A 23,839-nucleotide genomic window follows, 5' to 3' on the forward strand; every position below is an offset into this window, starting at 1 on the left:
TCTCTAAAACCTATTGGAAATGTGCTTCTTGGTCTGATTTTCAGGGCAGTGCATATCCTATGATGGACGAGTTTCACTTCACCCAAATCACATAACCCTACCCAAACTAGCAGGAAGGATGCTGGAATCTCAGCTTCTATTGGACGCAATGCTTTGAGAAATCGATATCGAACAATTATTGCATAATCTCAGGATGTAATAAAACTCTTCTGCACTAAACTGAGTTCCTGTTGCACGTTTACATCAGAGGAAAAATCATCATCATCATCAACAGCAGCTGCAAGTCCCAGTATGAACCCGCAGGATCCCCTTGCTGTGCATGTGGAGGAAGTTGAAGATTTCTGAGGGCATTGCGTGGAAGCCAGGGCGAGGTTTGACATTGTCGTAGTAATGGTGAGTTATAAAAATCCCTGAGGGGTTCATGGGGAAAGCCCAAAAGCCATAAAGGTGGACCTCTTCACAGAGCTCCAGGGCAGCAGTCACCAGAATCAATCCCGTGCTGATCCGCTTGGCACGCACCCCTTGAGCAAGCCAGTAGCGCGAGACATTGATGAGATACTGAGGGTGGAAATAGTAGACAGCTTGCTGAGATTGAAAATCGTCCAGGACATATTTGACCCGGATAGAGACATCTGTGTTGCGGGTGTTGTAGAAAGCAGGCAGCAGCACTGAGGCATTTTCATAAACCTGTAGCACATCATAGAAAGGTTTCCTCCATTTCTGCAGCTTATGGAATCTAAAGATCAAAAGGTACAAGCGATGATCAGGCTGTGAAGTTCCAATATGACTTAAACTAACCAACAAGAAGCTTTCAATAAAGATTCCCTGGCACAATGAAACCCCCCTGATCTTAATAAATAGTGCTGCTTGCAAAATTTCGTCTGAAATGATGTTTCAGTAACAAACAAAAATGTACTTAGCTCTGTAGATGGCAGGAAATATGTCATTAAAAAGTTTTGGTAACAAAAAGGGGAGGGGGGAGAGAGAAAATCATGGATATATTTTTCCTTTCCCAGCCAATAAATTCTTTGACTAGTGGTCAAAAAATGAGAAAAAATATCCACAAAAATTTCATCACTTATATTTTCCATCAAAATTTAGGTAGAAAACTTTAAATTTTGAAATGTTTTTACCAATGGTATTCGATACGTATTAACACATATCAGTGTCAGTGATTATACAAGAATTAATATCACCTCAGAGCAGAAATTTTAGAGAAACATCTAAAATGTAATGTTTGAAAGCAGCTTGTATTTGTTGGGGACAAATCCCAGTCACATTACTCATGCAAGGAGACACATTGAATGGACTTCTTGAGTGAGGCAAGCAGGATGTGGACCTAAGGCCCCAGTCCTGCAAGCACGTAAGCATGCAATTAACATTATGCGTGTGAGTGGTGCCATTGACTCACTGGGAACACATAAGGCCCTGCTTAAATTTAAGCACATGCTGCTGATTTCAGTGGGACTTAAGCATGTGCTTATGTGCTTCGGTGGATTGGGGCCAGAATGCTCAGCATATTACACGATCGATCCTTTAAGTCTTGTCTGCAGCCAGATTTTCTGTGACACTTTTGCTTGTCTGTTTTGCGAAGACAGGAGAAAAGTCTAAAGGGGTTAAAAAAAATAAAAGAATTGACCTTTCAGTAATAATGCTGGGATTGACTGTCACAACGTCTGTCTTTACTCCAACGTCCCCTATATATTTCTCAGATACAGGAGGTAAATTGCATCTAAAGGAAAGAAGTAAAAAGCAAGTTCAAGAATGCCTTGCAGCTGTTCAGGATGAGAATATGGAACTGTGTTTAACCATTTGTTATAAACAGCAAAATTAGAAATAGCCTGTGAATTAAAAATCTGATCATGGTATACATAATCTGATGGACCGTGGTATATTTGCTCCTGCCTCAGCATGGGGGCGTGGACTAAATGACTTCTTGAGGTCCCTCCCAGCCCTACAATTCTCTGATTCTAAAATGAGTTGATGCTTAAACTGCACACTACAGGTCACAAATTGTTAATGTCAGTAGCTGTAAGAAGAAAAATATTTACTCCTCCTTGCTCATGCGAGTGTTAACACACACATGCACCCTGTAGAAATGTCCATTGCTTGTTAGTAACGTTTCCCTCTTATCAGTTCATTGACTTTGATTCTCATTATATTTATGGCCAGAAATATCTGGATGAGACTCCAAGAAAAACTCATCTCTAAACCCCAAGGATTCCTCAAATATCCCCCTCTATATTGTGGATACTTAAAACGCTTTACCAAAAAGCTAAAACATAAATTAGGTAACACTGGCATTTACACACTTATCTGCCTTCTGTTACCGTACTATTGGAGCAACTCAAAATCTTATTTGTATTTATGCTCACTGCCCCCCCCGGGGTAGGCCAGTGCTGTTCTCCCTATTGTACAGATGGGAAACTGAGGCACTACCACTGGAATGTGAGCCCAGGCTCAGGCTCAGGCTCAAGCCTAACCCCGCATCCGTCCACACACAAATCATGCTAACCCAGGGCTCAGACACAGGGTACCAGGACCTTGATCCAGGGTTCAAGCCCTATTGCTTTGCAGAGTATATGCTGCCCCGCTTGACTCAGGTCCTGGGAGTCCTCCAGAAATTATCCCACAATCCCATAGACCAATTTCCTTTGTCCTTGCTATCTTCCTTTGTCTTCTCTATCTAGAATCTTCAATCTACTCTATAGAAAACAGCAGTAACCACCCTCGGTGTACGTCAGCAGCTTAGTAAGTCAGCGTTAACCCATCCATTGTCTTCTGATCACTGAGCTGCCTACACACCATCAAAGAGCCTTCCGTGTTTGCAATGGAGATAGAACAGAACAAGCCTTTTTGCAAAGCTCGCTGCTTCATGGTCACAGGAGCACAGCCTGGTTTTGGATACTCTCTGGTGCAAGGCCAGCAGAACTGTGGACTTCAGCAAGAGGACCAGGAATGACCACACACAGTAGCAAATAGTGAAGAAGCTGGCAGCTTTGCAAATATATCAAACCAGTGACTAGTGCAGGGAATGGGTTAAGTGGCTCAAGAGTGAGTACCGGAAAACCAGGTACCAGAACTGCACCTTGGGGAACTTGTCAAAATCATGCCTGTTTTATGAGGCGTTTGGCCAGGTGCTGGGTGCTGCACCCAGAATGGAGCCAACCGTTGTGCATGATGACCTGGTCAGCTGGAATGGCACCCTAGTGGCCCCAGAATTATGGGTGGTGGATATCAAAGACAAGGGCAGGCTAAGCCTCCCCTAACCCAGACCATGGCCCCGCACATGTTCTGCTCTGAGGCCCTGCCCGCCCTCCTACCACCCCTGAAGCTGGCAGGGGCTCAGCTCCAGCTGGTGGCTTGGAGCTTAGTGGACCCAGGGGGACGGGATGGGCCAAGGGCAGCACTGAGGCAGGTGGACCAGAGCTCCTCCGGCAGTGCGGGCGGGAGTGGGGCACCTTGGAGCTCCTCTGGTAGGGTTGCCAACTTTGGAGATTTCATCACATGACAGAATATTTAATTAAAGATTACTTGATGCTTGTGGGAGGTATTCTGGAGTATGATGCTTGTTGGGGGTATGTAGGGAGTCTGGGATTTGGTTGGTTTAACTAAGGTCTGGTTGCTGCAGCGTGGATGCCAGAGCCCCAGGTTCAAGCCTGTGTTAGAAAATTCTTAACATACCGGTAACCATCAGTGTAGATGCTCAAGCCCTGGGTTCTCTAACCCAGGGTCAGCTGACTTAAGGCCCACTAACCCTGGGCTTACATTGTAGTGCAGACATACCCTAAGAGGTAGATTTTTTTTTTACAGTATTAAGGCATGTAAAAAAGAAAAGGAGTACTTGTGGCACCTTAGAGACTAACCAATTTATTTGAGCATGAGCTTTCGTGAGATACAGCTCACTTCATTGGATGCATACTGTGGAAACTGCAGCAGACTTTATATACACACAGAGAACATGAAACAATACCTCCTCCCACCCCACTGTCCTGCTGGTAATAGCTTATCTAAAGTGATCATCAAGTTGGGCCATTTCCAGCACAAATCCAGGTTTTCTCACCCTTCACCCCCCCCCCCACACACACACAAACTCACTCTCCTGCTGGTAATAGCCCATCCAAAGTGACAACTCTCTACACAACGTGCATGATAATCAAGTTGGGCCATTTCCTGCACAAATCCAGGTTCTCTCACCCCCTCACCCCCCTCCAAAAAACACACACACAAACTCACTATCCTGTTGGTAATAGCTCATCCAAAGTGACCACTCTCCCTACAATGTGCATGATAATCAAGGTGGGCCATTTCCAGCACAAATCCAGGTTTTCTCACGCCCCCACCCCCCTACACACACAAACTCACTCTCCTGCTGGTAATAGCTCATCCAAAGTGATCACTCTCCCTACAATGTGCATGATAATCAAGGTGAGCCATGTCCAGCACAAATCCAGGCTTTCTCACCACCCCCCTTTTTCCCCGGGGACACACAGTTTGTGTGTGTGTGTGTGTCCCCGGAGAAAAAAAAAGGGGGGGGGGTGAGAAAGCCTGGATTTGTGCTGGAAATGGCCCACCTTGATTACCATGCACATTGTAGGGAGAGTGGTCACTTTGGATGAGCTATTACCAGCAGGATAGTGAGTTTGTGTGTGTGTTTTTTGGAGGGGGGTGAGGGGGTGAGAGAACCTGGATTTGTGCAGGAAATGGCCCAACTTGATTATCATGCACATTGTGAAGAGAGTTGTCACTTTGGATGGGCTATTACCAGCCGGAGAGTGAGTTTGTGTGTCGGGGGGGGGGTGGGGTGGAGGGTGAGAAAACCTGGATTTGTGCTGGAAATGGCCCAACTTGATGATCACTTTAGATAAGCTATTACCAGCAGGACAGTGGGGTGGGAGGAGGTATTGTTTCATGTTCTCTGTGTGTATATAAAGTCTGCTGCAGTTTCCATGGTATGCATCCGATGAAGTGAGCTGTACTCACGAAAGCTCATGCTCAAATAAATTGGTTAGTCTCTAAGGTGCCACAAGTACTCCTTTTCTTTTTGCGAATACAGACTAACACGGCTGTTACTCTGAAAGGCATGTAAAGAGGCAGCTAGGTGCTTTTGAAAAGCTCACCAGGGCTCTATCTACCTCATTAGGCACCTAAGTACCTTTACAAATCTGGCCCTAAGAGCCTTGCTCAAGAACACACAGGAAGACTGGGAGGAGCAGGGAACTGAGCTCAGCTCTTCCAAGTCCTCCCTATCAGGGCACAATCTTCTAATATTGAGGATTCTGCAATTAGAAGTTTTATGTCGTTTCAATAAGATCTGAAGTTGTTTAACAAGATGACAATGATGACCCTTTGGAGGGAATGTATTTGAAGATAATCGTTCATACATTTGTACTAGTGTCCATATCATTTCGGAGACTGAAATCATTGTCTATCCTTCAGCCATGGTAGGATTGTTCCCTACGATATTTCTTCTGCTAGTTTGTCCAGTCTAGTTTAAAATTTCTCTAGTAAGTTGGGTTCTACTAATTCCCTTGGCAGCTTATTCCATAGCCTATTAGAACTCACTTTTAGGAAGATTCCCCAAATATTCAGCCTTAATTTTTAATTTTCTTAATTACCCAACTAGTAGGAAGTATCAGTGCAATACAGAAATACATTAGGGCAAATTCTATTTGTTGAATTAGAAAACATCTTATACAAATAATGAAATCAGCTTAAACAAACCATATTTTTTGTGCAAGAATCATAAAATCATAACATTTTGTGCAAGAACCTGCCAGGGATCTACTCCAAATGTGTTTGATGTGTTTCCATGTAGTTTTCCTATTTGGTCAGTAGGTGGAGTTAGGCAACAGCAACTGGTGATAAATGCAAAAAGAAAAGGAGTACTTGTGGCACCTTAGGAGACTAACCAATTTATCTGAGCATAAGCTTTCGTGAGCTACAGCTCACTTCATCGGATTCATTCCATATATAATCTAAAATAAAACCCACTGTGGTCTATATTTGTTTTCTAGAGGGGAAAAAAAGTTTCAAAATCCTTCTAAACATAAACTTCCCTGTCACTGTTAAAATGGGCATCAACATCATTACCACTGACTGCAGCAGAGTTCTTTGGATGTCCTGCAATGTATTTTTGAGCAGTTTTTATGGCAAAATGAGATGATTATCATCCCACAGTGAAGCAATATGGCATCAGTTCAGGAAAACCTGCCTCTTCGGGGCTGCACTTAAGCACATGCTTTACTTCAAAGTTGACATCAACAGAACTTAAATATGTGCTTAAAGTTAAGCACATGTGAAATTCTGTTCTGAACAGACTTCTGGATTTGAGCATGTGCAGTTCTTAATCACAGCCTATCTTCCTTCTAGACATCACACCACTTTCTTTGCATGAGAATCCTTAATATTACAATTGTTTCCACTAAAATTCAGTCATTTTTTGACGTGCTCTTTTTTTTTTATTTGATCAAACTCTCAGGAACCTAATCATTAGTATCAATATAAACACAACTTCCACTTTTTATCTTGATCCACTTCCATCTCTCTGGGCAGGTACAGGTCAATTACAGGCTATGGAAAGTCACGGTGTTACAGAAATGTCAACATTCTGAATGAGATCACAGAAAAAAAAAAGAATCCAAAAAAGATTATTACAACTAAAAGTTGTATTATGCAGACACTAATGTTATGACTTCTGCTGTACATGCTGCCATTCACCTACTCATGGTTAGCAATCTAAATTCATAACAAGATCAGCTGCTTATTTCAATCAAAGTGACAGGAACAGCGTTGATCAATACAAATAGGTGGGACTCTATATAAATTCAGTTTTGGTTACCCTGTCTCCAGAAGGATATAGCAAAAATAGAAACTAGCCTGAAAAGCCAAACAAAATTACTAGAGGCACAGAGGAATGGATTAAAAAGACCACAACTGTTTAGTTTAGTGAGGATACAAAAGATGACATGACAGAGGTGTATACAGTAATGAAAAGTGAAAAGAAGACTCATACGGTTTTCCTAATTATCCCTTGACACCCAATGAAATTAAAAGTTAATCAGCCAGAATCTGATCTCATTTTCACCAGTGTAAATCAGGGTAATTCACTGACTTTAATGTAACTAAGATTAGAATCTGGTCCAATAAAGGCAAAAATGTAAAAAGAAATATTTTTATGCAACACAATAAATAATCTGTGGAAATCACTGACTCAAAATGTAACACAGACAAAGAGTTTAATCGGATTCCAAGACATTGATCGGTGAGAGACAAGGTGGGTGAGATAAAATCTTCTACTGGACTAACCTCTGCTGGGGGAAGAGACAGAGACAGCTCTCAAAAGAGCTCCGTGTAGCTCGGAAGCCTGTCTCTGGCTCTTCCCACAGCAGAAGCTGGTCCAATAAAACACATCATCTCACCCACTTTGTCATCCTGAGACCAACACAGGTACAATACTAAAGACATTGATATGAATAATAAAAATAACCTCCTGAGTTACAATAAGGAGGATGAAAATGTATAGGGATATCCGCCTTCAGGACATAAACCAGGAACTAACTGCATGGAGTTAGGAAGAAATTACCCCCACAGACATGTAACTTCATAATTGTCTATTCGGTGGGTTTTTCTTCTAAACCATTGCCAGAAACAGGATAATTCATTAGCTGGATCATTTGTTCCATTTTCGCAATTCCTATATTCCAGCATAAGAAAGAATAGATGTGTGATCTTTTATTTAATACTATACAATGCTAAAACAATTGTACTATAGGATGATTACCGAAATACGAAATCTGCACTGTCAATCTCCCGTCCACATCTGCTGTTCTTGAGAATCCCTCCATTCCCAACCACAGCACATTTCTTAAATTGGGAGCGATAGTACGGCATATCCTACAGCAAAACGAGAATAAACCAGTTACTTTCCTGAGACATGCATGTGGCAGCAGTTCCCTTTTCTTCAGCTGTATCTTGAATGAAAATCAGATGGATGGAATAATAATAGGCAATGACCATTGGTTCCTCCCTGGGGTCCAATAATCCCAGGATACATGTTTATATGAACTGACATGACCACTCTCATTGTAGTTAGAGATGCTGTGGGAAACTGGTTCAGAGAAAGAAAAAAAAATGTAAGAACACCTGAACCTTTAGGCAATATCTAGAATTGAATGTGTAAGTTTCCATAATGTTAGAGATGTTCTTTCACTTCTAGTTTCCAGATGGGGACCAAACCCATAGATTCAATCTATCACAGGCATTATATTATAAATTGCCTAAAAAACACTGCTCTTATGATATTTCTGTCCTGATTTTAAATGCCAGAAAATCTGATCCCAGGAAACACCTGGTATAGTTTAGAAGATTCAAGAGGTCTGCATAGTTCAGAGAAAGGGAGAATGTTTGGGATGCTAATCAGAACCGAACCTGGATTCTGGATATCTCTTGCTGTAATAACAGCATTGTAATTATTATTTACTACAGAAGAACCTCAGGGTTACAAACACCAGAGTAACAAACTGACCAGTCAACTGCACACCTCATTTGGAACTGGAAGTGCACAATCAGGCAGCAGCAGGGACCCAAAAAAAAAAAAAAAAAAAAAAGCAAATACAGTACAGTACTGTGTTAAACATCTAAAACTTCTGAAAAAGAAGGGAAAGTTTAAAAAAAAGATTTGGGGAAGGAAACTGTTTCTGTGCTTGTGTCATATGAATTAAGATGGTTAAAAGCAGCATTTTTCTTCTGCATAGTAAAGATTCAAAGCTGTATTAAGTTAATGTTCAGCTGTAAACTTTTGAAAGAACAATGATAATGTTTTGTTCAGAGTTACGACCAGTTCAGAGTGACAAACAACCTCCATTCCCGAGGTTCTACTGTACTTGTACTGAGGCAGTGCCCAGAAGCCCTAATCAGGGATTGGGCTCCATTGTGCTAAGACCTCTACTGTCATAACACAAAGATGGCTTACAATTTAAGGCCCCGATCCTCCAAAGATTTATGCATCTGCTTCAGCTTAAACACCACGGCCCACTGAAATCAATGGAAGCAAGGAGCCTAAGTACCTTTGAGAATATGGGCCTATGAGTCATCCCACTAGAGTCAACACAACTACTCGCAATGCATAAAGATATGCACATGCATAAGCCTTTGCAGGGCTAGTGTCTAAGCATCAAGCATCTCTTCTATATCCTAAAGGACAAAATTCTGCTCTCAGATGAATGTATGGAGCAGCCACTGAAGTTAATGAGAGTTATAATCACATATCCAAGGAAAGAATTAGGCCCTTAGGGTCTGAGAAGTGTGAGGCAAAGCTCAGGAGAACTGACACCCTATGAATATGGTAGAGACGTGCTTATATAAGCATGCGAATGCTCCTATTGGCACATACATATTTTCTAAGTAATTTCATGATGAAATACACATCCAGATAGAGTAGTGATGTGAAATGAATTTCTAGGTGATTATTTATAGTGCACTTCACATGTTGCTCATGAGGCATGAGATTGAAGGACATACAATACAACTGTCCATCTCAGAAAAGCAATAACAACCCCATTGACATGTGCTGCTGGGCTATCTTGTTACTCTTATACAATGGAATGTCCTAGAAATGAGTAAATAGTGGGAAAGAGTTTTGGCTAACATTTATCCAATTCAAAAGTAAATTTGATTTGACTGTTTTCACTTTCCGCACACCTACAAGCCCCACTAATTACTCTTAAAATAAATAGAAATTTTTCAGCTCAGTATTCACTGAAAGCTGACCACAAATTGTCCCTAAGATTGTAAAATGTGCAATTCACAATTTGTACTGTGCTGGTTAGTTACATAAATCATGTGGTATTATTGTTGGTCCCTGATTGGATTACTAATGCAACAAACCAACATAGGCCCTGATTCAGCAGAGCACTTAAACACATGCTTAAATTTAAGCATATGCCTTCATCCTCTTGATTTTAATGGATTTAAGCATGCGTTTAGAATTAAGCATGTTCTTACATGCTCGGAGCAACAGGGATTGAATTACTCATGTGCCTAACTTTAAGCATGTGTTTAAGTGCTTTGCTAAAATGGAGGCATACTGGGTAAAAGTCAATCCTTCCTTATGCGGAGGGCCCGCACCACACTTACGCATGACATAAGTCTCATGTAAACAGTGTTCTGAGGGCATACCTGGAACTTAAACAGCGTTTAAACAGACCCAGATTTCAAGCATGTAAAATAAAAAGGTCATAGAAGACTTTTTAACTAAGTTTCTCGGAAAAGCCAACTGGAGCAGAGGAACACATGGTTTGGACAGAGACATACCTTGGGAAGGATTTACTGAAGGGGATACTCAACATCCCATCAAAGAAGAGAGAATAGAAGTTGATAAAGAAAGGGCAGGAACTGAAGAGAAACAGTCAAACAAAGAGGAATCCTGTTCAATTACATCACATGAAGGCAGACAACTAAATACTGACAAATTTTATAAATGCTTGTATACAAATGCAAGAAGTCTAAATACTAAGATGGGTAAACTTGAGTATCTGGTATTAAATGAGGATATTGATATAATGGGCATAACAGATACTTGGTGGAACGATGATAACCAATGGGACATGAGGAAAAGGAGTACTTGTGGCACCTTAGAGACTAACCAATTTATTTGAGCATAAGCTTTCGTGAGCTACAGCTCACTTCATTGGATGCATTCAGTGGAAAATACAGTGAGGACATGGTAATACAGGGTACAGAATACATAGGAATGAGAGTAGGTCGTGCTGATGGGGGAGGGGCACTATATGTGAAAGAAAGCATAGAGTCAAATATAGTAAAAATCTTAAATGAATCAAACTGTACCATAGAATTTCTATGGATAGAAATTCCATGCTTGAATAATAAGAGTATAGCAACAGGAATATACTACTGACCACCTGTCCAGGACGGTGACACTGATTGTGAAATGCTCAGGGAGATTAGAGATGCTATAAAAACACAAAACCCAATAATAATGGGGGATTTCAACTATCCCCATACTGACTGGGTACATGTCACCTCAGGACAAGATGCAGAGATAAAATTTCTAGACACCATTAATGACTGATTCAATGGAGCTGCTAGTCCTGAAATCCACACCGGGGGAGGGAATTCTTTATTTAGTTTTAAGTGGTGCACAGGATCTGGTACAAGAGGAGAATATAGCTGAAATGCTCAGGAAAAGTGACCATAATGCAATTAAATTTAACATCCTTATGAGGGGAAGATATCAAAGAAACCCACGAGAGTAGCATTTAACTGCAAAAAGTGGAACTACACAAAAATGAGGAAGATAGTTAAAAGGAAATTAAAAGGAATAGTCACACAAATGAAATGCCTATAAGCTGCATGGAAACTATTTAAAAACACCATAAAATAGAGGCTCAAACTAAATATATACCCCAAATAACAAAAAAATTGTAAGAAGACCAAAAAAAATACCACCGTGGCTAAACAATGGAGTAAAAGAGGCAGTGAGAGAATCATGAACTCTGGCAAGTCAAAAAAGTATAATTAGGCAGGCCAAAAATAAAGTTTGAAGAGCAAGTAGCCAAGGACACAAACACAAATAGCAATGTTTTTTAAAAATATATCAGAAGCAGGAATCCTGCCAAACAACCAGCAGGGCCACTGGACAATCAAAGTGCTAAAAGGAGCACTCAAGAAAGACAGGGCCGTTGCAGAGAAGCTAAAGGAATTCTTTGCATCGGTCTTCACTGCAGAGGATGTGAGGGAGAGCCCAACACCTGAGCCATATTTTTAGGTGACAAATCTGAGGAACTGTCCAAGATTGAGGTGTCAATAGAAGAAGTTTTGAAACAAACCTGGTGACAAGTAAGTCACCAAGACGAGATGATATTCACCCAAGAGTTCTGAAGGAACTCAAATATGAAATTGCAGAACTACTAACTGTGGTATGTAACCTATTGCTTAAGCCTCTGTATCAGATGACTGGAGGATAGCTGATGTAACATCAATTTTTAAAAAAGGCTCCAGAGGCAATCATGGCAATTATAAACCAATAAGCCTAACTTCAGTACCAGGCAAATTGGTTGAAACTATTGTAAAGAATAGAACTATTAGACACAAAGATGAACACAATATGTTGGAGAAGAGTCAACATGGCTTTTGTAAACTCCTCACCAATCCATTAGAATTCTCTGAGGGAGTCAACAAGTACATGGACAAGGGTGGTTCAGTTGGTACTTGGACTTTCAGAAAGCCTTTGACGAGGTCCCACGCCAAAGACTCTTAAGCAAAGTAAGCAGTCATGGGATAAGAGGGAAGGTCCTCTCATGAATCAGTAACTGGTTAAAAGATAGGAAACACAAGGTAGGAATAAATGGTGAGTTTTCACAGTGGAGAAAGGTAAATAGCAGGGTCCCCCAAAAATCTGTACTGGGACCTGTTGTGCCGTTCAACATATTCATAAATGATCTGGAAAAGGGAATAAACAGTGAGGTGGCAAAGCATGCAGACAATACAAAATTACTCAAGATAGTTGACTAGACAGGATACTGAACTAGATGGGCTGCTGCTCTGACCCAGTGTGGCTATTCTTATGTTCTTATAACCTGGGGAGGGAATGAGCATTGGAGAGTAAAAGTGTTCTGGTGGCTGTGGGGGAGTAGCCTGGATCTGGGACTTGGGAGACCTGGATTAAATTCTTTGCTCCACCCACCACAGACTTCCTATAAGATCTCAGGCAGTCACTTAAGCCCAGATCCTCAAAGGTATTTACATACCTAACACCCATCAAAATTATTGATTTCAATTGAAGTTACGCATCCAAATATTTTGAGGAATTGGGCCTTAGGGCCGGCTCTCTGAGCCTCAGATCCCATCTGTAAAATTGGGATAATGGCACTGCTTTACTTCACAGAGGTGTCGTGAAGATAAATGTGTTAAAGATAGTGTGGTGCTTGGATACTATGATAATGGCAGCCATATAAGTTCTTAAAATCAATATTGTGCTGGTCCTCTGCAAAGAATGAGTTTCAGATATTTCTACAAACATACATCTTAAAATTCGAGATGTGTGGGTTTGTTACAAAATTCATAGTCACATAAATTAGTTTCTGCTCTTAAATTTCAGTGTGCACTGAGAATTGTACATTGGGTTGTAATGTTCGTCAGGTCAAGGATTATTTGTTGAAGAAATTTGTGTATAAATTCTAATAAATACATTTGAGAATTCTGCAATATGTTCACAATCTGCAAACGGAAAAAAAGGTAAAAATCACTGAGTTCTCAGATTTTCAAAGAAGAATAAGAATCAGACCCAGATAAATAGTGTTTTTAAAATATGCAGACATGTCCTTGTTGAGTTCTGGTCACTGAGTTTCATTATATGCTGATTTCTAAAGCCATTTCACTCGCCAGTCAACATGTGGTCAGTAAATTCTGCAGTCAAAAGTATACACATTGCATGCCAGCTGGAGCAGATGGCACCTAGATAGAGGAAAAAACAAATGGAATATCATATGAAAAATGAAGATGCTGGTAACATGAGCAAGGATGTTTGCAAAAATTTCAAAATGTTGGTTAAAGTTTGATTACTATGTAAGACTTTGTCTAATGCAGCAGCTACAGTGTGAGGTTTTAGCAAATGGATGCAGACATGTAACAGACCTTTGGAAACATTCTGAAGATTTCTTGATTGATATGGAAGATTCCACTTGTATCCACTTCATATTTCAATTTAGTTCCCAGGGGAGTATTTTTCTGTGTGGTGAACAGAAAGGCAGGGGCATTGCAACATCTTGACAACGTTGACCTGTCAAATGAACTATAGGTGAAGAAGTTTACATGAACCAATAGCTTAAATCAATGGATTAAAGCTAAGAGTTACAATGAGTATTGATACAGATAGAAATTGCTGTCCCAATGATGTTATGGTTAATGTGCTACTCTCACCATAGATTTCATATTAAACTTAAATATACAGAGGCGTGAGTGCTGTGTGTGCCAAAATGGAGACAATGCCTTTTCTACTTTTGTCTTTGCAACAGAAATCCTTGAATTACTCCCACTCTTATTCCAGAGCATGTTTGTTTCTGAGCCAATGCCCATGTCTCTGATGCCTGTGCATCCACAGTGATAAATATATGTGCACAAAGCTAAAACAATGCTGTGGCTTCATTCAGATATTGGCCCTACAGGACAGCATTCCAAAGCTGGGTTCTGAAATCATTGTAGATGAACTTCAGCAAGGATATAAGATAAGACAGAGTGTTCTAGGGACAAATGGCAGCGGTCTCTGGATACCAGAACAGCAGCTGAGGAGGCCAGAGAATGGCAATTGAGAAGGCTAATAAGGAAAGATAATCAGTGGAGTACAGAACAAGCTATCAAGATTTTCATTCTGATGATTCTGAAGATTCATGGCTGGTGTAAAGCAGTGTTACTGCTGAAGACAGTGTAGCTGAAATCATTTACACCAGCTGAGAATCTGGTCAGCACACTGGACGCAAGGAGCATCACGATGCACTCTTGGTTTAGAACTGGAGCACAGGACTCCAGTGTTCTGTTCTATGGTTGGTCATTGACTCCCTGTGATCTTCCATAATCTCTCCCGGGCCCAGATTGTGCCCCAATCTCTCTTCTCCCTGAACATGCTGGGGGGATCCTCAGCACAGATTCCCCCTCCTCCACAGGTAGGGTGACCAGGTAGCAAGTGTGAAAAATCAGCATGGGGTTGGGGGGGTAATAGGCACCTATATAAGAAAAAGCCCCAAATATCAGGACTGTCCCTATAAAATCAGGACATCTGGTCACCCTGGCGGGGGGGAGGGGAGAGGGGGGTGAGTCTTAGGTGCATCTATAGCATTCTTCTGCCCTCAGCCCTTCCTGCTACCTGACTTTTTTAAAATTAACAATAACCAAAACCTATTTAAATGCATTGGTCTCCCTGATCACAATGAATGGTAAAAAGTAACAGCCTCTTGGTGTTTTACTTGCTCTTTAACAACCATTGATATGTGATGACATCACTCCTTTATAATCGATTACCTTGAAACTCACCCCTGTTAGTTACTGGTAGCTATAGTCTCATTAACAGAAACCCTTCTTACTTGAATAGGTTGGCTTCTGTCACATTCATCTCCCATTTGCACATCTGTAGGCTCTTCCACCTGTCAAACAATTCAGTTTGCTTCACCCTAAAGATAAAACCAAAGACTTTTGAGTGCACTTTTATGAAATGCACTTTTCTCCATTCAGACCACTGCATTGATGTGGGCATGTAATGGTTATTTGATAGGAAGAGATAGTTGGGCCACGTGAATGCTCTCTGTCTAAAATCTAATCCCTACGTATGACGAAAGCACCCCTGTATTCACACCATAAACATTGTTGCAATAACCTTTGTGCAAAATATACCCCCTGTGAGGTATCATTTAAAAGCTAACGGATCATCAGTATTCTTTTGTAATGTATGTACAAAATGCATAGTAAGAGTTCTGAACATAAACTGAAATTATGACTACAACATGTTAATCAGGCAAGTCTGGGGAGTCGGTAAACCGGTTTCTCAAAGACAAAAGACAAGCTGACAATACTAGCCAAGTGTCAAAGTTGACTGGCAATTATGTGTCAAGTGCCCATTTTTTGCCAGCAGAGTGGGGCAGGAACAGAGCAATCTGCATTTTAGCAAAAAACAACATGGAACCTCCTTCACCACGAGACTCCATGTCTCCTTCCTTTCAGCTGGAATGAACTTTATCTAGGGGTAACCCTCAGGAAAACACATTGCAAAATGTGACTGGACTATGAGGGGCAAAAACACCCCAGGTTATTACTCTTTCACTTAAGAAGACAAAGGAATCACCTCTTTGACTTTGAGGGGAGGCCCCGACCTGAGAATCTGGTCAGCCATGTTGCTGGGATCATGTGGTAAGGATTTTACCTTGAACCAAGTCTAATTTGTTAAGTTTTAGCTAGTAGGAAGCACTTTATCTTTATTTCTCTTGTAATCATTTCTGCATTAATGGCTTATACTTGGACTCACTTAAAAACTCTCTCTTTAAATGAACTTGTTTTATTTTTAATCTAAAAAAATCCAGTGTTGTATGTAAACCGAACTATTTGGTAACTCCAGTTAAAAGTAGCAAACTGTTGACTATTGACCCTTTACCGGGGCAACGGACCTTTAATATCTGAACTGCCCAGGAGAGGGCTGGACAGTGCAGAACACACGTTTTGGGGGAAATTAGGGACTGGGAGTATGTTGGGGTCACCCTGCAAGCAGTAACCAAGGTTGCTGGAAGCCAGAGTGCAATTGGTGTGTTGCTGACAGGCTGATGGGATCAGAGGTGCTAGACCAGGGCTACTGTTATACACAGACACTCAGGGTGTGACCTGCATGCTGGCAGGCTGCTTGTGAGTGGCCCAAGTTGGGAGCTACAGCAGCAAAGCATGGTGAAGCACAACCCCTCGCTGGTCTGGGCTGCACCCCGGAATGTGACACTATGATTCCTCTTACTGTTATTATTTCTACTACAGTAGCGGCTACTGGGCCCCAGACAGGATTGGGACTCCATTATGCTAGGTGCTGTACAAACACATTCCCTGCCCCAAAGAGTTTACAATCTAAACACACAAGGCAGGCAAAGGGCAGGAGAGGAAAGAGGCACAAAGAAGTGAAGTGACTTGCATAAGGTCATGCAGAAGTCAGGAACAAAGACAGGAACAGTCCAGAACTGTCCAAGTCCAGTGTCCTGTCCACTAGACTATGAATGTTATATATCTACATTAAAGACAGACCCTGAAGTCTGATTAAGCAGTGGCAGTTAATGTCAATACACACATCCTATTTATGCCTGTTTCTCTTTTAATCACACTTATACTTTCAGATTCTCTTCCTTCAACTCTGAAAGAAAACTGGAAAAACAGAATGTTTAAAAAACAAGGTGATCCCTTGTGTATGATTTTCTGGATTCCACTTGCTAATGATGGCTAATTTATGAAACCACAGAGATAAGATCTGGAAAAGATTTGGGCTGGGAATTTCAATGGGCCTAAGGGAATTTGGTGCCCAGTTTCTTCAGGACCCTTTGAAAATCCCATTCTCAAAGTATAAGCCCTCAAGTTCTCCTCTAAGGCCTTGTCCACACTAGGAATTTCAGCCATCAGGCTAGCTGCACCTGTGCAAACTCCTAATGTACATGTAAAACTACTATAAACTGTGATTTCCACCCCTGCAACATAACCCTGCTTGAAACTGGGAGAATAAATTATTATTATTGATTGTTTATCTTGCTGTAGTATCTAGGAGCCCAGTCACAGAGCTTTGAGCTAGGCATTGTACAAACACGGAACACAAAGAAGACCCCTGTCCCAAACAGCTTCAGTCTAAGTAAGTGATCCTGATGCCAAATGAAACTGATAGATGCCTTGCTTATCTACGCTAAGGGTATGTCTACACTGGAGCTGGAAGCTGTGATTCCCAGCTTGCACAGACAGACCCACACTAGTTGCACTTGACCTAGAACCTAAAAACAGCACTGTGTCCGTGACTGCATGGGCGATGATTTGGGCTAGCCACTCAAGTATGTACAGAGGGGCCAGGTGGAATTGTACTTGGGGCAGCTAGCCTGAGGAGCTGCCTCTGCCACCACGGACACAATCCTAATTTTAGACACTAGCTCAAGCAGAGCTAGCATGGGTAAGTCTATGCGAGCTGGAAATCACGCCTCCCTGCTCAAATGTAGATGTACACTCAGTGATGTACTGGGGTAGCTACGCCGGTGGCTGGCCACTGATGGCTGTAACCAGAGCATGTCCTCAGTGCAGGCAATGCCTAAGACCCAACAACTACCTTTGAAGTTAATGGGAAAAGTCCCCGTTGACTTCAAGGGAGGTTGGATCAAGCCCCTAGTGCACCTCTTCCAGTTAAAGATTTTTCCCAGCTGTATTTTTTGCTAGTGCTTTGTCCACTCTAGTTTTAATTGTCTCCAGTGATGGGACTCTCTCCACTTCCCTTAGGGAAACTATTCCACAGTCAACACTTGGAAGAATTTTTGTTTCTGATATCCAGCCTAAATTTTCCTTTGCTTAACTTCATACCATTGCACCTGGATGTACTGTAACACATACTTTCTGCCTCACAACCCAGTTTCTCTGCTGCCTGTCCCTCCACCGCAGCCATAATCCTGTGTGTAGTATATTAGCCGGCAGCTGTGGAGGTCAGAGCCTCACCATTATGGCATCTCTGCAGACTTCAATAAGGAAAAAAAAGAGCTTTCAGTGGGGGGAACCAAGAGAATATGTACTTAAGAGTGGGAAAGTTCTTACTGCTCAGTGATTTCATGGAGGAGAACATAAAATAGCCTTCTGCTAAGAGTCTGAGCCAGATTGGTCTATAGATTTGACATTAGAAGATTGTCTTTCATATCTTCTGGGAAAAGGAAGAGGACTTCAATGGTCAGCATCATGGACTACCTTAAAGCTCCAGAAGTTGCTCCTACCTACCTAGACGAGTTCATGTGTGAGTTTCAATATCTGGCACCTAGATATCATGGTGACTGGGAACTCACAAATACCTAGGTAGAATGGATATGTGATGTCCCCTTTTGGACTTCGATGAAGTTTGAGGTCTCTTTGAGGCTGCTGGATCTTGGTGCATTCTCTTTGGGTTTGAGGGGTTTGAATGCTCCCTATGCTGGTTTTCAATAAAATAACAAGGGTATTTTAAGAATAGCTTTATATTTAACACTGATGTAATTTAGGACTTTCCAGAGTGTGGAAGTCACTCTTAAAGAACTAGGTCATACTGTACCTTCTGTGGCCCATCGGAGCATGCTAATTTGGAAATCTTCCATTATTCCTGAGGGATAACTAAGGGGAAAAGAATATTCCACAAGCACGTTAGAAGAACCCAGCGTGGCAAACAGAGCTTTGCTGTTTTAAACAGCTTATGATACCACAGTAATACAAATATTTTATAACTGAACATCCAAGGCTCATTCTATTCCATTAAATTGGAATCCACTTACAACTGAGTGCCATTGGATAAGATACAGAGAGGTGATTTTCTCTGTGCCCTGCAATCAATATAAGAGAACACAATTCCAGCACTCACGACCTTCAGCACGCACCCTGGCAAGTTGTTCCCATTCTCACTATTTATTTTTACGCATTGTGAGTCAGCAAACTAGACAAAGTTGCTATGCCAATGTCCTTCATCCAGTGCCAGTTACAGGGGGAAAGGCAGCAGCCAGCTTTGCTACCAATGCAGAGTCCATGAGGGAGACGTACGTCCAGAGCTGTAGCAGCAAAGTGCTGTTGCTATTGCTTTAGATGTCTGTTTTCATCTGTTTGCACTTCTAGAGCACCTTTTCATCTGAAAATCTCAAAGCGCTTTACAAACAATAATCAGGCCTTTGAATAGGTCAGTGTTATCACTGAGGCTCTAAGCACCCGGAGGCAGGAACTTTGTCTTTTATATCTGTCTATAAAGTAACTACTACCTGGCACTATCCAAATAATAAGTAACTACAATCCTGTTTCCAACCGGCGGCAGAGAGGTTAAACATCTTGCTCAAGATCCCACACTAAAGTCAGTGGCAGATCTGAGATTAGAATCCTGGAATCCTAATTCCAAGTTACTCAACTCTAACCCCTAGAGAACCCAGTCCCTCGGACAAATAGCTGATAAATGAGTGGCTGAGCTGTAGGGAAATTCCTCCCACGTAGGCCTACTGCTGCAATGGCTAAATATATATATATATATTCTATGGACCAGCTGCAGGGTTTTCTTTGATGCCAAGGCAAGTGCAAGATTGACTCCAGTAAGTCCCACAGAAAGTTCAGATAGCAGCCAAGTCTTCAGGTCCTGCTCATCCTTTGCTTGAGATTCTCCACTGAATGCCTGTCTGGGGCTGGAATATGCTGTGGATGGAGACATGGGGGTGGGTATCACAGGCCAGGGGAGCCCGCCCATGCCCCACCTGGAGGAGTCCCCCTGCTTCCCACTCTTCCCCTGTGGCCCCAGCCCAGGCTGCTCCTCTTCCCTGAAGCAGGCAGGGGCTGGGGCTAGGGTAGGGGCCCAGGACTTGGGGCAGCTGGTGTGGGTGCTCGGGCCGCCTGTACAGCTCTCTGGGGCTGGAGCGGGCTGGCCGGGGCAGCCCAGGGCTGGGACAGGGGAGCTGGCGGGTGGGGCCGGCCAGTGAGCCAGGGAGCTGGCTGGTGTGGGGCTCCTCCCACCGTGGTGGGGCACTCGGAGCTGTGGCGGGGGAGGGGGACAGGGCCTCGGGCAGAAGGGATGGGCTCAGGGGCTAGCCTCCTCAAATGGGCAGTTCATGCGCCACCCAGGAATGGAGGCATTTTGTCCAGGATCATGTGTTAAAGGCCAAATGTGATACATGTCAGAAACATGAAAGATAGAGGGTAAGGGGAAAACTGTCCTTATAACTATGTCGATTACAGACACTCCCTTTCAGAGGGTAGCAGTGGGCCACACAGGACAACTGAGAGTGCCAACATATTTCCTTATGTAAAGAATGCAAACTGCAGAGTTTGGCATGGACCTGCCTATCACGCTACCAAAAGCGCACCAGAAACATCCGAAGAGTAGTGTGTGTTGGGTCGCTCCTCCTTTCCTGTCATCATCATTAATCCCCACAACCCTCCCTCATCTGAACTGCCAGCCGGTGCTTTATCTTGTCTTTGTCTTGTCTTAGAACAAAAGCTCTTCAAGGCCCAGATTCAGTAAAGCACTTGAGCACATGCTTAATTTTAAGTGCACAAGTGGTCTCCTTGAAGTAAATGAACTTTAAGCACATGCTTAGCTACTTAGCTGAATTGGGGCCCAGGACAGGAAACATGTCCTGATCTGTGTTTAACAATAATAATACCTTGCTCTTTCATAGTGCTTTTAATCAGTAGAACTCAAAGGGGTTTACAAGGGAGGTCAGTGTCATTATTCCCATTTTACAGATGGAGAAACTGAGGCACAGAGAGTTGAAGTAACATGCCCAAAGTCACCCAGCAGGCCAGTGGCTGAGCTGGGACCGGCCTCCCGAGTCCCTATCCAATGCTCTATCCAGAAGACCATACTGCAACACTGTTTTCAAAGTAACATTATTTTTAATAATAAATAATTGTTTAAACCAATACCTGGGCTGTTTTTCATTTACATGTGGAATCTCTCCAGGATTTGTTATAGTTTTGTAGAGAAGACTTTTAAGTTACTTTGTCTAGGACAAACTCCTCCGCTCCATAGCTTAGAACTCAGTCATAGGGTATGTCTACACTGCAGCAGGAGTGTGATTCTCAGTGTGGGTAGACAGGCATGCATTAGAGCAGGGGTCGGCAACCTTCAGCACACGACCCATCAGGGTAATCCACTGAAGGGCACTCGACATTTTGTTTACTTTGACCAGCCACCGCTTCCCGCAGCTCCCATCAGCCAGGAACGGCAAACCACAGCCACTGGGAACTGCGGGGGGACCGTGCCTGTGGACGGTCAATGTAAACGAAATGTCTCGCGGCCCGCCAGCGGATTACCCTGATGGGCCGCATGCTGAAGGTTGCCAACCCCTGCAGAAGAGCTAGTGCACTGAACATAGCGGTGTAGCTAAAGATAGCTGAGGCAGCTGCCTGGGCTAGCCACCCGAGCATGCACCCAGGCAGTCCAGGCAGGTTTGTATTCAAGCTGCTGCCAGCTTGAACAGAACTAGGGCTTGTCTGCCTGCACTGGGAAGCACGCTTCCAGCTGCTACATGGACATTTACCTATTGTGCAGTTGTTTCATGAGCACAACTCCCCTGGATATCAATGGGAGTATGTGCAGGCACTAAGAAGGCCTATAGTGAAGATATGGAATATGCACTGTGGACTGAAGAAGAGAATTTTGTCCTTACGTCAGTTATTATTTTACCTTTTTATTATGTTTTAAAACCCCTTTTCAGGGATGTATAATCCTCTTAGGCAACTGATATATTTCCTGATGTACCTGTGGGACCATACAAGACAGAATACTGATATTGCATCGATCAAATGACAGAATCGTGCTATGCTATTGAATTGTTTAAATTACTTGGCAAATGATATGATCTCAGTAGAGGACCCTGAATAGACTATTACAGATGAAAACATGGGCTCCTTATATTAATAAAATTCAGACAGTGGCACTGAGCCTGGCTCAAAGCCCACTGAAATGAATGGAAAGAACCCCATTGTTTCCACTAGGGATCAAGTTCTTAATCCCCATTACTTTGACATGGAAGCTCAAAAGCCCTGCTCTTTAGGGAGACGTGTTTTTGGCCCCCTCATTATACATGTGTTTGTAACCCATCTGACAGGTGTGACAAGATGGCCGATGTTAGTATGGTAGGTCCTTCGCTTTTCTTGGTGGGGGCTAAGATGCCATCCCTTGCCCCTCCTCTTGGGGCGCCGAAGGCCCCGCTAGTGGCCCAGGAAGGTAGTAAAGGAGGGAAGCGGGGGAGGGGTCTGGGTTTGCTCTTGATCTTTCAAGTCTCACATCACACCTCCAAGCTCCAGTCCTCTCTCCTTCCCCCTGACTGCCTGAACCAGGGGGTTTTATTAGATTCCTGACAGGGCCTTAATTGACGGCAGGTGCTCCAATTAACCTGTAGCCACTCTCCCTAGTCTACAGGGAACCATGCCTTAATTAGCCTTGGGTTTATATATTTCCCCTCTAGCACTCTACCACTGCTCCCTGGCCATCCTGTATCACACAGGGCAACCATTTTATAAAGCAATTGCTCATACTTACATAGAGAGCACTTTCACCTCAATGATATCCTGTCTTAATTCCAGGCATTTGGTGGAGTTGTATTCAAAAGGCCCTTCATAAAACTCAAAGTACCTAAGGAAGAACAAGGACAAAAATAACAAAGGTTACAAACAATGCCCCCAAATGCTAGATTCTGAAACATAGCTTTGATTATCAAGGGAAGCATGCCTGAAGCAAATGCCAGTGTTCCCTGTCCCTTTTAGGACTGCAAGGTCTGGCCCCAGGTTAGAGCAAAGTTATTACACAAAAGCAAACACTGGTATCATCTGTGATTACAAAATGCCACATGGACCAAGTGTCCCTGTCCCTTTAGAAACTCAAATACTAATGGTCAGATTTTCAAGAGATAGCTCCCACCACCACTTTCCATTTAGCCAGTTTAAATAAGTGGCCAGGTTTTCAAAACAGCTCAGCTCCCAGTTAGGCACCTAAATGAAGTCACCAGATTTTTGAGTGGTCAGTAGCCAGCAACTCCCACTAAAGACAAGGACAGCAGTGGGTTGCTGCTGGGGGCTGAGCACTTCTGGCTATCTGTCCCCCTTCATTTCGAGGCCTGGATGGGCACAAAGTACTTTTTAAGATCTGCCCCTGGTGTCTTTTCTTAGGATGAAAGCTACAATTTCTACATGACAGGAATACCATTTTGAGTTTGGTTCTCCTTGTCAATATCATAATTTTAAGCAGTTGACCTTTTCTTTGGGGTTTTTTCCACCTTAGTACATGTTTTTGATCTGAGATCCCTTTAATGTAGAAAACAATAATTTAAATTGTAAGAAGTGCATTTAATCATTTAAGTGGATTTACTGATCTACATCACAAATAAGACTGATAATCAAGTTTTTGATTAGCACAGACATGAAAACACAGCTTTCTCAGTTAAACCTACCTACCGTATTCGTTGGGCTGGGATGAAAGGGCAAATTAAATTAAATTTCAAATATTCAAATTAGACACCAGAGGGAGCCCATGCTGTCTACCAAATTAATGAAAATGCACTGGAACTACCAACGGAAGAATGATTTCAAACCACGCTCCCTATCTGCCTAAATATTTAAA

The 23,839-nt window shown here is 42.5% G+C and overlaps 1 protein-coding gene across 3 annotated transcripts in view; it reads right to left on the reverse strand.

Annotated features, from left to right (window-relative positions):
* Positions 1-267: 267 nt before the first annotated feature.
* Positions 268-23,839, reverse strand: part of ST8SIA5 (ST8 alpha-N-acetyl-neuraminide alpha-2,8-sialyltransferase 5) — a 68,585-nt gene continuing 45,013 nt past the window's right edge. For 2 of the 3 annotated variants that reach the window (XM_077816207.1, XM_077816206.1), the window contains 6 exons: positions 22,763-22,855; positions 15,099-15,185; positions 13,657-13,801; positions 7,784-7,896; positions 1,640-1,732; positions 268-736 (listed from right to left, as the gene is read on the reverse strand). In XM_077816207.1, the coding sequence (XP_077672333.1) occupies positions 268-736; positions 1,640-1,732; positions 7,784-7,896; positions 13,657-13,801; positions 15,099-15,185; positions 22,763-22,855 (1,000 nt within the window). The remainder of the gene's footprint in view (positions 737-1,639; positions 1,733-7,783; positions 7,897-13,656; positions 13,802-15,098; positions 15,186-22,762; positions 22,856-23,839) is intronic. The other variant, XM_077816208.1, reaches the window with a different exon arrangement.

Source organism: Eretmochelys imbricata, chromosome 5, assembly GCF_965152235.1.
Source record: "Eretmochelys imbricata isolate rEreImb1 chromosome 5, rEreImb1.hap1, whole genome shotgun sequence".
In the NCBI taxonomy this organism is placed as follows: domain Eukaryota; kingdom Metazoa; phylum Chordata; order Testudines; family Cheloniidae; genus Eretmochelys; species Eretmochelys imbricata.